Below are 15936 nucleotides of genomic sequence, written 5' to 3'. Positions count from 1 at the left end.
ACCAGCTGCTTTGCGCTATGAAATGTAAATATCTGTGTATCTGTATTTAATGTGTGTGGAAACAACAGGATGTGTCCAGGTGACTAGTGTAGCCATAGCCTACTACAAATGGAACCAAAGGACCCTTTTTTTCTAACAATAAACTCAGACTACAAATGGACTGTTATGGGTCCATTTGGTTGTACCCTCGCCAACCTCCACGGGGACCCCCACACAGAATACCGCATTGGTTGGCGTGGGGGTCCCCACGGAGGTCGGCGCGGGGGTCCCTGATATAGTCTCCGTGGTGGTCTCCGCGGAGGTCGGCGCGGGGGTCCGCCGTAGTCTGCGATGAGTGTCGTCATGCCATTCACGTTGATGCGTGTGGTTTATTTTCCACATGCCTGGTTGCTGGTGTCAATTTCCACATGGCTAGTGTATTGTTGTGACTCTTCTTCATGGCGTGCAGACTATGGGATGTTATAGGACGGTTGTTGCTGGACACAAGGCAGCCAATCAGCAATCAGATCTCCAAACACAGGAAAATCCTCCTCCAAACAATTCACCTCCAGTTCCAATTAATTCTCCTCCCTGGATTCCAGACGCAGTGGAGGTTGAATATCTGCAGGCCTGCTTACACAGTGAGTGAACTGTATGGTTTTATAGGTAACTTGCTCCAACTTGAGCCACTTAAAATAAAATAAACGGAGTAGAGAATATAAAGTGCTGGGCAACTATCATTGAGTGCTGCTGCCAGGCAGCATATACACACTGATTCTCACACCTGGCAGCTTCAGTGCTGAGCAGGGAGATTACCAGGTGTCAATCCTCGTTAATTGGTGATGGTTTGTTAATTAGAATTAGATTACCACACATGTCTTTGTTTATCTGCCATGTGATGAGTGTGCATCTTTAATTCTATAACATCTGTCCTTGGACCTTGTGCCAAACCTAAAGTTCTAGATCAGATGGCAAGTGTCCAAGGAAACACAAACTAACTCCATGAGCTCTATAGTATCATGATAGGGGCGGCGGTGGCTCAGGGGTAGAGTGCCTGGATGGGAACCGCAAGGTTGCCAGTTCGAACCCGGGCTCCCCCAGAGTTACTGTCGAAGTGTCCTTGAGCAAGACACTGAACCCCTAATTGCTCCCGATGTGCTAGTTGGTACCTTGCATGGTTTCCGCTGCCATCGGTGTATGAATGTGTGTATGTGTGTGTGAATGGGTGAATGTAATGCACAATCTATGTAAAGCGCCTTGGATAAAGGCGCTATATAAATGCACCATTTACCATTTACCATGATTCATGAACATTACGTGTCAATATGATGCTCTATCATGCTGTCGGAGGACCTCAATCAAACATCAATGTGTAGGTTCTCTTGTGGAATCCTAATCAAATGTAAAAAGGTGGCACATACAGTTAACCTGACTCCGCCAGATGGGGCAGCAGAGAGTACACTGGGTTCCCCCCTCCTGCTCCCGGGGCAACCCAGTGTACTCTCTGCTGCCCCATCTGTCGGAGTCAGGTTAACATACAGTAGGAGGACCATGATGTCCCCTGTGAGTGACACTGTATCCTTATGGTAGCATAGTAGGTGTGGCACTACAGCTGTGTTCCCTATACACTATTGCAGTTGAGTAACTAAATCTTACAGGGCACTATCCTCAAGATCCTTCATTCTTGTTTATAGGGAATTCTATAGCCTAGGTATAAAATGTTATAGGTATTGTTTACAAATAAAAAAACAAACCAACTATTATGTTATACAGTTTTGTGTGCATTAGGGTACCAGTTAGAAATAGTGTAGAAACTGTTCACACACTGCATGTATCGCTGTATCATGTTGTATAAGTGTTCACTGTGGTGGTTGTAGTGTAATGTATATTTAGTTCAGTCTGTGACTGGTAGAATGTGGCAACGGGGGGTGGGGGGATGTGGTGGCTTGAGGGGGGCATGAGACAGGATCAGCAACAGTCGCCTATAAAGCCAGAGTCTCCATCCGTCACTCCTTTGAGAAGCAGTGAGAGCGAAGGAAGTGTCCTTCCCTTTGTCTTGTCCTTTCTTCCAGCTAACAGTCTGTCTGGTTCCACCAGATACGTGTCCAAGACTATGGACCCTCATCACGAAACTATGGACCCCACCAAAATGGGTGTTGGACGTTCCATTGCCGTGCTAACATCTGGAGGTGATGCCCAAGGTAAGGAAACAATTGTAACTGAGGTTGATGAATAATAAACCAAGCCTCTCCAGGCTTCAGAACACATGAGGTACATAATGGATAAATAGTTTGCCTGCATTTAAAGAAAGTATTATGTCAGTGCTTGATGGATATATTGCATACAATCTGGAGTGATATTGCCAAATGCCAACAACATATAATACGCTATTGTAGACTGCATTACATGTCTTTAAAGGTGATAAAGGAAATCACTCCCAAAATTAGGGTGGAATCCACTGGGAGCATAATACTGCTATGCTATCTTTAAAACAACAATCCAAATACCACGTTTATCTTTGTAAAGCTACAAAAGCTAACAAAAGCTACAGTGGTAAATCAACTACTCTAATTGAATTTCCATAGCAATTAAGTATCAATCTCATAGCCAACTTCCTATCATCTCGCCTTGTGGCATCATTGCCAGATCATTCCAAACGTAACCCTTAACATTTGAGTCCACTGTGTATATGTCCCCTTCTTGAGCTTCTTTGTGGCTAAGTTTAGCAGCAATGACCTTTTTCTGGAATGAAGGATAGGCCAGCCCCTTCCTACAGCTGTTATCCATACCATACTGCCACAACACAAAACTTACACTCTGGCCTTTAATGTACCAAATCACCATGGGTGATGTGGTACACAGACAAGCTGTGGCAGTACTTTCTGTGCTTTCCTATGGCTATTTGACACTTTCAAGGTCAGGGGTCACTGAAAGGTTAAATACATTCTACAGTCCTATACATATCTCAGTGTTGGATCGAGCTGTGTAGGCCTTCCTTTACTGTATTGATTGTTGAACTATATCCTTGACACAAATGTCTTATATTATTGTATCTTAGATTAAACCTTAATCATCATCACTGATCATGCCCCAAAATTCCATTGTTTTCCATAGGCATGAACGCAGCTGTGAGGGCTGCAGTCCGCGTTGGTCTCTACACAGGAGCCAAAGTCTACTTCGTTCATGAGGTATACATACTTATAAGTAACATGGTGATGTGGCCTATTTATTTCAAATAAAATAGACCACATCGGTATAGAGTGGTATATCTCCACTGCATTATTACCACATTGGTGTTAATGGGGCTTTGGTGTGCTATGTGCTGTAGGGCTACCAGGGGCTGGTAGATGGCGGAGACAACATTCGCCTTGCCACATGGGAGAGTGTGTCCATGATGCTGCAGCTGGTGAGTATGGCCACTATAAATTAAACATGCAGAGAGCCAGAGAAATGTACGCTGCAGAGCACACCCTGAACCTGAACTAGTCAAATAATGTAGTACAGGGACAAACTGTAAATCTGATCACATGAGAATGGGACATGCATGGAGAGATCATTTCTATATTTAGTGGCCGGCTAAGTCAACAGGGGAGGGCATACATATCCAAAGCTTGTGATGCTGCTATACTTATGTCATCACTGATGACTCATCAGTGTTGTTTATTATGAACAGCAAGAGGTGGGCAGCAAGAGTTCAGTTTCACCAGTGTGTTAAAACTTGCTAGCATATAAATGTACAGAGTCCTTCATAAGCACTCACAGTATGTTGTGTAAACACTCTTGTTAATCGAGCTTCTATAAAACTGAATCGACGTAAATGTTCATTGTTGTAAACCCTCCTATGTCCAGCTTTGAGGGTTTGTGTAAACACAAACATTGCGTAAACACAAACATTGAAGACGAAGGTGTCGGCGCAAATTCTGATTGGTCGGAATGAGATGATGGGAGATGTGAAATTGTGATAGGTCGGAATGAGACGATGTATGATGACGTATGATGATAAGAAAGAGTGCCCCTCACTTCACACGGGTGTGATGTTTTAGATTAACGCAGGACTGCAGAGAACATTAGAATCCTCAACAGTAAATATTAATAAGAATCCTAGAACACAGCAGTGTTCATAGTATCCCCTCCTTCTATCTGTGTGATCTGTAAATGGTTTAATAACTACATCCCCACATCGCCTTTTAATTATGCATCAGGGAGGCACTGTCATTGGCAGCGCCCGCAGTATGGACTTCCGTACCAGAGAGGGCCGTATGAAGGGCGCCTGCAACCTGGTGAACCGGGGTATCACCAACCTGTGTGTGATTGGCGGTGACGGCAGTCTGACCGGTGCCGATGAGTTCAGGACTGAGTGGAGCGGGCTGCTGGCTGACTTGCTCAAAAAAGGTGAGCGACAGACAGGGTGAGCAGGGAATAAATAGGCTGTGGGTCCTGAGTCCTGGAACTGCTTACGTTGAGGCGGTTACAAACCTTAAAAACAATGCAATCAAAAACATACGATAAAATGGTAAATGGTAAATGGTGCATTTATATAGCGCCTTTATCCAAGGCGCTTTACATAGATTGTGCATTACATTCACCCATTCATACACCGATGGCAGCGGAAACCAACCAGCACATCGGGAGCAATTAGGGGTTCAGTGTCTTGCTCAAGGACACTTCGACACTAACTCTGGGGGAGCCCGGGTTCGAACTGGCGACCTTGCGGTTTCCATCCGGAGACTCTACCCCTGAGCCACCGCCGCCCCCGTACAGAATACAATCTATTCTGTACAAAACTTATGTTAAACCCATATACTTTGTTGACTGGAGTCCTCCTTTTTCTCTCAGATCTAGCAGATCTACAAGCTGACAACACATCACAAGTTCACAACGCATTGTGAGCTTGTAGATTGCCCACAGAATAGGAGCGCTAGGGTTCAAGACACATGGTTAATTTCAGTCCCCTGCCACCATGCTTGTTGGCCATATAGCATAAACATACCTCGCTGCTGCCTCCTCCTTATTGCCTGAAAACACACACACACACACACACAATATCCAGAACTTGATCATTAATGCAGTACATTTTCTACCAGGTGAAATTACCGAGGAACAAGTCAAGACTTCTTCTCACCTGAACATCGTGGGCATGGTTGGCTCCATTGACAATGACTTCTGCGGCACTGACATGACGATTGGCACTGACTCCGCTCTGCACCGCATCATGGAGGTGGTAGATGCTATCACCACGACAGCACAGAGGTACGTGATGCATACAGCTCAATGCACACATGTACCTAGGTAAATGGTTCGCTCTTTGTCTGGCTTACATTGATCAACTTTAATTTATCCACAGCCACCAGAGGACATTCATCCTGGAAGTGATGGGAAGACACTGTGGGTCAGTATGTGTGTTTGCTTCTATCTTCTTACGCAGCAAAATCTGGAGTGTTCATTTAACTCTGAGTTAAATGAACACTTCACATTTTATTGAGCATGCTCTGTTAGGTAGTTGTGTTTGTATCATCATCAGACGTGTATGCATGTATGCACGGTAAGAAAAACATTTCATGCACTGTATATCTGTGCTCAAAACACCTGGGCGGGGCGGCGGTGGTTCAGGGGTAGAGTGCCTGGATGGTAACCGCAAGGTTGCCAGTTCAAACCCGGGCTCCCCCAGAGTTACTGTCGAAGTGTCCTTGAGCAAGACACTGAACCACTAATTGCTCCCGATGTGCTAGTTGGTGCCTTGCATGGTTTCCGCTGCCATCGGTGTATGAATGTGTGTGTGAATGGGTGATCTATGTAAAGCGCCTTGGATAAAGGCGCTATATAAATGCACCATTTACCATTTACCATTTTACCTGTGTTTTCTGTTGCAGTTACCTGGCTCTGGTGACAGCCTTGGCCTGCGGTGCTGACTGGGTGTTCATTCCAGAGATGCCCCCAGAGGATCAGTGGGAGGAGCACTTGTGCAGGAGGCTGGCAGAGGTACGCTTCAGGTTATCAATAACCAGACGATTGTTGAGACGAGGTGTTTTAACCAAAACACAGTGTCCCCATTTGGGGGCGAACATTTGGCAAATATAGCAGATCTACAAGCTCACAACACATTGCACCATGACGTGTTTTGAGCTTGTAGATTGGCTTTTTTTTGGTGAAGACATTAGGGCCCTAGCTATCTTGCACGGCGCCTTATCCCTTATGCCTAATCCTTTGAAAAACATTTTTAAATTGTGAAAATAGACAATCTACATTGACGCGTTGTGAGCTTGTAGATTGGGTATTTTCACTACCGGTATTTTAAAATGTCTATCAAAATAATAAAAATGTCTAATAACATTATTATGGGATGAGGGCCCTGAGCGAAAACAAGAGAGGGCCTAGTATTGAATTAGTATATAGGGTTTAAGTGGTTAATTGCATCTTCTCACACATGAATATCATATCAATATGAAACGTAATTTTCTCCTTTAACTTTTAGCAAAGGGCCAGGGGCTGTCGTCTGAATGTGATCATTGTTGCAGAAGGTGCCATTGCCAAAGATGGCACAGCAATTACTTCTGAGCAGATCAAAACGGTAAGCGGCTGCCACTGTCAACATGGTAAAAAATTTGATTTGATGTTGTATAAATAATGATATAGACACTAAATGCTTGTCTTGTTTTGGATGCATCCAGTTGGTGTCTACGAAGCTTGGCTTTGATACTCGCGTCACAGTCCTTGGACACGTGCAGAGAGGTGGCACTCCCTCTGCTTTTGACAGAATCCTGGTAAGATTCCCCTCCAGAATCACAGAACATAAGTCTGACTGTCTCCAAAGTACAATTTTGAGGTATTTTTAGTCATACTTTACTGGAGTATACTTTCAATTTACAGTACCTTTACTTCTACTGATTATTAGCCTACGATTTACAATTTAGGCATTTAGCAGATAATCCAGAGCGATTTACAGAAGCAAGGACAACACGTGCATTAACCAATTCATCCATATATTACTTTGGCTATTTGAAAATAGCGGATCTGAGATGTGTGAGAAGCTTGCAGATCTGCTATTTTCAAAAGATTGTTATACATTTTGAACACTTGTGAAATGGGACATTCTACATATGAGTACTTTTTACTTTTGGTACATTAAGTACATTTTTTTGATGCAAATACTTTTATACTTTTTTTTTTTTTTGCGGCTTTCACCATTATTTTATATTTGTTATAGAGGGACAGACAGTAGGCTGACAGGAAATGGGGGAGAGAGATGGGGGAGTGACATGCAGTAAAGGCCGTCGGGTTCGGGAGTCGAACCCGCGGCACACTGCCAGACTTGGACTACCGGCTAAGGTGCCTGGACCGCTGAGCCACGGCCCAGGCCAATACTTTTATACTTTTAACTTAAGCACCATCTTGCATACAGGGCTTCTTCTTGTAACGTGAGTATAGTATAGCTTAAGTAAAAAATCATCGTCCACCCCTGCAAACGCATGCACTCACACAAATTCATACATTCTTGAAAGTGTATTGTGTTTGTGTGTAGGGCAGCAGAATGGGTGTGGAGGCTGTGATGGCCCTGCTCGAGGCCACCCCAGAAACCCCTGCCGCTGTTGTCAGCCTGTCAGGAAACCAAGCCGTCAGACTGCCCCTCATGGAATGTGTGCAAGTGGTATGTTGCCGTATTTTATGCTATATTCACTTTAATAAGTGCTTGCTGACATTGTCTTATACAGGATGAATTCTGATGAAATCCTTTTAATTAACCACATGAGTCCTATGAATTAAATAGACAGGACCACAATGGAAACAAGCCCTCAGGGCTTTTTGTGTTATCCTCTTAGCACCATTCTATAATCGTACCACTACTATTAATAAAGTATTCAATCAATCAATCCTAGACGTGTCCCTAATGTGGGGAGAACATTCAGTGAAAATTGCAGATCTACACGTTGTGAGTTTGTAGATGGGCTATTTTAGACAAAGATAATGTCGAGGGAAGGGGGGGGGGGCTAGTACAGACCCCTGGGGGACTGGTCAACAAAGTACAGTATAGGGTTTAAGTGGTTAAGAGGATTTACACTGGTAATGTCATTTAAAGGCCTATCCCAGTGGTCTATCCCAGTGGTCTGTCCATTGACCATGACTTACAGTTTACTTGACATTACTGCAGAGTGCAGATCATTTTCAAAAGCATACCATAGTTTGCTTGATTTTTGCAGGAAGCGTTGGAAAAGTCTGTGATCCCAAAAATTAATCCCTGATTGAAGAACAAAATGCTAACACTATGTTTAGTCAACATTTACTCAATTATGGGATGAATATATATATATATAAATATATGGAGAGGACATAGAATACGCACAGCGACAGGTGGGTGCTGGGCTAAAGAGACTTCAGTAGATGGATGGAGCCCGCACATCATATAGGTACAAAAGACTTCTTTATTTGTTTGTCTGACAACGTTTCGATCTAGTTGATCTTCATCAGGTCATGCTATCACTTTGTATGATATATGGCCAAAGCTGTGGATACTAGACAATGAAATGTATTGACCTCGGTATGGTCCTTTAACCACTTGTCGTGTCGAAAAGACATGCCCAATATACAGTAGGATTAAAAGTATCAGGGATATCTTTCTCCCACTAACAATCGCAATCTCCCTCTGTCCTCGATAGACCAAGGATGTCACTGCTGCCATGCACGAGGGCAGATTTGAAGATGCAATCAAGCTGAGGGGAAAGTATGTAATGACCATTCATATTTAATATTTCTATATTCTATTGGTTGTGTCATAGCACCTTAATTTTGTCAATGGCCATCATTAAACACTAACATGGCACCATAATTGTGACGAGCAGGAGCTTCGAGAACAACTGGAACACATACAAGCTGCTGGCCCACCTCAACCCTCCAGATGTTAAGGTGAGGAACATTAACAGATTCAATCATAAAGATGGAATTCTTGCATCATAGAACTTGTAAAGCACATTATTTGAAATGTATACCTAGTGACTGAGTGGGTCGTGAACAAATGAAGGACCCATCAAAATGGTGCACCCACAACCTCACTCACTCAGAGAACTTATGTGCATGTCTAATATGTCTTTCCCCGTCAGAGCAACATCAACGTAGCCATTGTGAATGTTGGTGCTCCCTGTGCCGGTATGAACGCTGCTGTCCGCTCAGCCGTGAGGATGGGTCTCCTTCAGGGACACAACATGATGGCTGTCCACGATGGCTTTGATGGTCTCGCTCATGGACAGGTGTGTGTGTGTGTGTGTGTGTGCGTGTGTGTGTGTGTGCGTGCGTGCGTGCGTGCGTGCGTGCGTGCGTGCGTGCGTGCGTGCGTGCGTGCGTGCGTGCACGTGCGAGTGTGTCGCTACCTTCTCTAATTCACACACATGATGATGAACCACGACATCTAACACCCTAAAGTCCTGGTGGACCAAAAAGGTCCAATTGTACAGTACACCATGTGGAGTTTAGGACTTTACTGTGTAGCCCACAGACTCTGATACATTTACGTAGGAGACATTAAGGCAATTTTAATTGTGATATTATTCATATTATTATTATTTGCTACTATTATAAGAAGTATAAAAAAATGGTAAAAAATGACAAATGATACATTGATGAAATACTGTAGTAGTAGCAGCAGCAGTATGTTGTTGTTTTGTTGTATTACTATTTGTATTATGTTTATTAATGTTCAATCTCCACAGATTGAACCCATTACCTGGACTGGAGTGAGTGGTTGGATTGGAAAGGGAGGTTCTATGCTGGGCACAAAGAGGTAAACGGCAATCTGAACTAATTTCCTTATAGCTTGGTTAAAAAGAAAAATATTTTGTACTGCATCTAATCTGTTGTTGTTGTTGTCTTTGTCTTTTAACTTTTGTCCAAAGATCTCTGCCAGGTAAATTGATCGAGGAAATCAGCGTGAATATTGCCAAGCACAATATTCATTCTTTGGTGATTATTGGTGGTTTTGAGGTAAGGTCACCATCAACATCTTGATCAAGCATGTAATAACCCTGCTCTATATTAAGAAGATTTTAATTAATTTCACAGTGGTAGCCTGTGACCTTCATTTCCTTTTATAAAAACCCACACAATTTCATCTTCTGCCTTTCTTCCTTTGCTTTGTAGGCCTTTATGGGAGGTCTGGAGCTGGTCCAGGCGAGGGAGAAATACGAGGAGCTGTGCATTCCTATGGTGGTTATCCCCGCCACAGTCTCCAACAATGTCCCTGGTAGCGACTTCAGTATTGGTGCTGACACTGCCCTCAACTGCATCGTAGAGGCACGTATTGCAGCAATGCACAGGTTCAAACAATGCACTCATGCGTGTGCGCACACACACACCACACACACACACACACACACACACACACACACACACACACACACACACACACACACACACACACACACACTGCAATGCAAATATGACTTAAACACTATGTTTTGCCACAGACTTGTGACAGAATCAAGCAGTCTGCAGCTGGCACCAAGCGTCGTGTGTTCCTCATTGAGACAATGGGTGGATACTGTGGTTACCTATCCACCATGGCAGGCCTGGCTGCAGGAGCTGATGCTGCCTACATCTATGAAGAGAAGTTTTCAATTAAAGACTTGGAGGTGAGTTGATGTTCTTTCTTTGAGGCACCAGACACTTTATTCGTCAATTTCCATAGGATGAGTGAGCCCCCTGTCTCGTTGAACAGTAACATACTGTAGATGCGTTCTTTTCCCACACTGATCAATGGATTTGGTTTACAGATGAATGTGGTGCACCTTTTGGAGAAGATGAAGACAACAGTGAAGAGAGGTTTGATTATCAGGTTAGATTAATACTGTTCATCCGTAGAATTCATCAACAAGATTTTTTTATAGCCTATAAGGATCATCTGCAGTACTCTGCTTCATGCAGAGATCAGGGCCCTTTCGCACTTTATAATGCAATAAATATTGTAGTGGCTTCTAATTTCCTACACAATCCTTTATTAGCTTGACAAAGCTTCTAAACTTTGAAATGACAAAGCTTATCTTATTATGCTATACAAGTATGTTTCATTTGTGTCTTGGAAGTGCAGTAATGTTTTTGTTGTTGTTTTTGATATGCTGAGTGGGACTAACGAACCAACAGAATCACATTCTGGTGACTTCAATGGTGACTTTTAGTGGACTTCAATGTATATGATGATGTTTTTATTTATAAGGTCATAGGGCATAGCAGTGGGCGTGGTTTTCTGGTTCCACTGAAATATCGACCATTCATTTTTCCCATAGACATTTAGACAAATATGTATATAAATTATTTTAAGCCTAGAATCAAGCCATCCAGGATCCTGGTGAATCATGACCATAATGATTTGATTCTGTGAAAAAATGAATTTACATTTTTTTTTTGTAAATCTCTATGGGAAAAATAAATTGGAGAACCAGAAAACCACGCCCACTGCCAGTGCCTATGCCATATAATAATATAATAATATTCACTGTCCATTTCTATTTTGCTGAACAGATCTTAGTGGAGCTAGTAGATGTTGGTTCCTTTCATATATTAATTATATTAATACAATAATCTCTCCCAATAATCCATGGACAGGAATGAGAACTGCAATGCCAACTACACCACTGACTTTATCTTCAACCTGTATTCAGAAGAAGGCAAGGGCGTCTTTGACTGCCGTAAGAATGTCCTGGGACACATGCAACAGGTTTGATAATTGTCTAGTTGTGTTTAGAACTATTTCTATTCCATAATATGATAAGTCACACACAACTCATGTCATTTGTCCGCCACAGGGTGGAACACCAACGCCTTTTGACAGAAACTTTGCCACAAAGATGGGAGTCAAGTCTGTCATGTGGCTGACTGATAAACTGAAGGAATGCTACAGACATGGTATGTTGATCTTTAGAATACATGCATTTTACAGAATCTACTGTAAACAAAAAATAAATACATTCTGTAGGTAATGATATTGGAGGACCATAACAGAAACAGGCCTTCTTTGACTTTATTGTTTTCTTTTTAGGCCGTATCTTCGCTAACACCCCAGACTCAGCCTGTGTCCTGGGCATGAAGAAGAGGTCGCTCGTCTTCCAGCCTCTTACTGACCTGAAAGCGGATACCGACTTTGAGTAAGACTCCTCTGTTCACTATGAAATAGGCCTACTCTACTTTTGTATTTTGTATGTAAGAAGCAAGATGACTGATTATTTTGTATGCATAATAAATTATAGCGAAATCAAGATTCTTATAAACAAACACTTAAACCCTATACTTCGTTGTCCATCAAATAGCAGAAATAGACAATCTACAAGCATACAACGCATATCGTGTTGTGTTATTTTTGCTGACAGAATTTGCCTATTTTTTTGAAAATGTTCACCTATTTTTGCCAAATGTCCAGAACACAGGTGCTATGGTTCATGTGGTTAAATGAAATGTTTGTCCCCCTCTTCTGTCTGGCACAGGCACCGCATCCCCACAACCCAGTGGTGGCTGAAGATCAGGCCCATCATGAAGATCCTGGCCCACTACAACGTGAAGCTGGACACAACTGAACACACTGAGATGGAGCGCGTGATCAAGAAGAGAAATCCAGTTGTGCACATGCCTTTGAAGATGGAAGAAAAGGTTCACCTGGAGAAGAAGACAGAACAACAATTGTATCCCAAGGAGCACATGGAGAAGAAGACAGAAGAAAAGGTGAAGCCTCTTGAGAAGAAGACAGAAGAATAGCATTATCTCAAGGAGCAGTTGGAATAAGATTATAATAATGTGACTTTGAATGGTAGAGGAGCTCTAACTCTAGTATTTCTTCTCCTTAATGGCAACTCTCATCGATTGACTCTTGCAATTCCACATTTCCATCTCAGCTCTTTGTGTTCCATGAACCATTTTTATACCAGCTTCTTGTGTGAATGGAAAAATATTAAACAATGTACAGCTCATTATCTCTTTTCATTATTTCCTAAATTATATTCACTGGAATAAATGTGACACTTGCAGAGAGGTGGAACGGAAGAACCTCGATCTCCGCTTTTCATACAGAACCTAAAAGTACCTGAAGTACCCACACACAAAAAGGACATTGAACGTTACTGAACACTAATTTACAGCACATCAACTCTTTAATGCACTCAAGTGAAGGCTAGTGTTGCTCACTGAAAATAAATTATTTGTAACTATTCTTCAACAGATTTTAATTTCAACTACTGTATGATTCAACTTTTTTTTTACCAGGCATTTCTGGTGCAGACTGTGTCGCTGTTTGTTTTGTTTTGTGATGCCATGTATGTAGCGCCATAAGTTGTGACTGATACAGTGTGCTTAAGACATACGTACAGAAAAAACCTGTCCTAGGCGACTTGACCTTCTGCCACCTTTGGGCTATAACCTTTGGGCCGCAATGCATGGTAAACAGGATAGGTGTGATTGTTAGACACAGTGAGAAAGAATTGGTCACTAAACTATGCACTCAGCCAAACAGCATCCAAATGGGATAGTACCAGGACCAGTATTTTCTATCAGCGCGGCCAAGATATGTACAACTGTGTGCGGGAATGAAGAAAATAAATACATAGGATTTATACAGTGCAATACCTATGATTCATACAATATGAGTATGACATGGCGTGTGTTATTCCTGTCTGTCCTTCAGTCTGAAATAAGTGTATTTACTTGTGCTGATAAGATAATGTATCATGTTTTGTAGGGAAGTAATGAGAAGTAGTAAATGTAACAGCTGCTATTTATGCACTGCATTCAAGAGTTCAACCTTCACGCATCTGTCAGATGGGTAACAGTGGAATGGGCTCTCAATGGGACCATTATGAATGTAATCAATTCCAATGTCACTCAGTATCCAGCAAACACTGGTTAAACCCAAGAACGATAAAAAGAAAAAAGACACATTGTTAATGCAATATGCCTTATCAGTAGATACCTTATCATAAAGTGTGTTCACATTATACATTAATAAATCTGATTTCTATGGGATTTACAACATAAGCTGTGTCAAAGTATGGTAATTCAAGGGCCTGTGATTGTGAAAGGCATATGTTTCTACCTGAGTTATTAGTAAAAGATGAACACAAGCCACTACATCTGTGCATCTTGCATGCCGCCGAACAGATCACACATTTTCAACTATTCCAAAGATACTGTGCTTTTGTAATATTTAACATTGATTGATGGAATACTTTATTAACAGTTTGCATAAAAGGTACAGTACCAGTAAGATGCCCTAAAGGGCGAGGTGACACTGAAACAACAGGTCTGTGAATGCCCATATATGGACCTTTTTTTTTTTTTTTTAATTGACGTTTTTGGGGCGCGTAAGGCGTGAAATGTGTAATTAGTAAGGCCTCAGGCCAGCCCAGTTAGGGCCCAGGTAGGGCCGGGCCTTAATTTTCGGGCCTGTTGAGAACTCTAGTTTTCACTTAGTTGGCTGCCGGACAGGTATCAGTCAAAAGGGAGACATCGAAGACGAAGGACGGTGGGGGTGGATCAACATATGGAATGTCAGAACAGGTCAGCTCCATATATGGAGATCTAAGGGTTTGAGGTTTGAGGTCAGATGTACAGTTGCTGGCCGGCTCCATATATGCAGATCTAGGTGATGATCCAGTCTTCTAAATGTATGGCTATCCAAGGTTTGATGAGGTCAATGTCGTGATTTTCATATATGGAGACGGCCATATATATGGAGCGTGTCACGAGGCGTGATGGACTGACGGCCATATGTATGGTGGCGTGACGGACAGAGTGACTGAGTGACGGACTGAGTGACTGACTGACTGACTGACGGATGAACTGACTGACTGACGGATGGACTGACTGACATGTTTTGCAGGTTTTCATAGTAAACGGCGACCTATGGTCGCAACAAATTGTCCTACAAGGATAACACAAAAAGCTTTTTGATGATTGGTACGACATTCGACATTTTAGTGGCATAGCAGTAGAATAAATTTAGTCACATGTTTGTGCCGAATTTGGGTTGAAAGAGTCATATCAGTGGATCCCTCTGGTGTTGTGCTTCTGTGTGTCTTTAACGTTATTGAAGTAGTTTGACAGGTACATGGGTGTCTCTGTAGTATTGCGTATCTTGAAGACCAGGCCCATTGCAAGTTGTTGTACTCTGTCCTCTAACGTGAGCCATCCCACCCCAGCTAGCATAATGAGCAGTGGTTGGGTGAGTTCTAGGTGTGATCGAGGCCAAGTAGTAACCTGACCAGTTTGTTTTGGGATGTCTGAAGCCTTAATTATTTTTAATGCCTTATAGTGGTGCTATGGTACCATGAGGTGCATGCATAATTGGATGAGATTTTTAGAGGCGAGGACAGGGTTCCGTTCACCTCCACCATCTGTTCTCTCCCCTCCAGTTAGGATTTCAAAACCGATTCAACTTATCAAAACAAACATTAACAAAATAACAACTGAACAATATTTATCTATTACACTAATTAAGTGGTTTTCAACCAGTGGTCAGGGGACCACAAGTGGTGGTTCCAGGGGGGTTCCAGGTGGGTGGGTGGGTGGGTTCCAGGTGGGTTCCAGGTGGTCCCCAGCTAAATTAGGGAGTTGGTAACCAAATGGACCCTTATACTGTATATCTTTAACTCTTGAGAAGTTGAGAGCATGAAATGAAACCAAATGGAGCCTTACTGGTCCATTTGGTTTCATGTTACGCTCTCAAGAGTTAAATTATTGCTAAACTTCTGCATTATTTAATTTATAAGAAATGTACACAATTAGGAATGTAGAAGAATTGTTATTTTGATAAACATTTGCCTCTTATCTCTCCTATCTATGGTACCACTGACAATACAGCATGAAACAAAATATTCTAAGTCTTAGATCTGAGAGGCCTAAATCTCATCAAATGGTGGTCCGTGGCTCAAATGGCAAATAAATAATGGACCTTGACATGAAAAGGGTTGAAAACCACTGCACTAATTTACC

At 42.4% G+C, this 15936-nt stretch overlaps 1 protein-coding gene across 1 annotated transcript; it reads left to right on the top strand.

Annotated features, from left to right (window-relative positions):
• The first annotated feature begins 436 nt into the window (after nucleotides 1-436).
• LOC306939882 (ATP-dependent 6-phosphofructokinase, muscle type-like) lies at nucleotides 437-12920 on the top strand. Its single transcript, XM_079524669.1, has 23 exons — nucleotides 437-620; nucleotides 2052-2180; nucleotides 3094-3167; nucleotides 3308-3385; nucleotides 4182-4371; nucleotides 5064-5229; nucleotides 5324-5368; nucleotides 5850-5958; nucleotides 6452-6547; nucleotides 6648-6740; nucleotides 7499-7624; nucleotides 8631-8695; nucleotides 8814-8877; nucleotides 9072-9218; nucleotides 9678-9748; nucleotides 9861-9948; nucleotides 10105-10257; nucleotides 10431-10595; nucleotides 10737-10798; nucleotides 11566-11677; nucleotides 11766-11865; nucleotides 11999-12104; nucleotides 12441-12920. Exons 1-23 carry the CDS (start codon nucleotides 452-454, stop codon nucleotides 12706-12708), a joined length of 2676 nt encoding a protein of 891 aa, XP_079380795.1. The 5' UTR covers nucleotides 437-451; the 3' UTR covers nucleotides 12709-12920.
• Nucleotides 12921-15936: the final 3016 nt, after the last annotated feature.

Source organism: Electrona antarctica (assembly GCF_951216825.1).
Source record: "Electrona antarctica genome assembly, chromosome: 2".
Lineage (NCBI taxonomy): Eukaryota > Metazoa > Chordata > Actinopteri > Myctophiformes > Myctophidae > Electrona > Electrona antarctica.
The sequence above is the reverse complement of the archived record's forward strand: the minus strand, read 5'-3'. Positions and strand labels throughout refer to the sequence as shown.

Coding starts and splice junctions, on each gene's coding strand:
- LOC306939882 (XM_079524669.1), top strand. CDS start 452: ATGGGATGTTATAGGACGGTTGTTGCTGGACACAAGGCAGCCAATCAG. Junction 5,369..5,849: donor GTGATGGGAAGACACTGTGG/GTCAGTATGTGT, acceptor TTTCTGTTGCAG/TTACCTGGCTCTGGTGACAG. Junction 10,258..10,430: donor CCCTCAACTGCATCGTAGAG/GCACGTATTGCA, acceptor GTTTTGCCACAG/ACTTGTGACAGAATCAAGCA.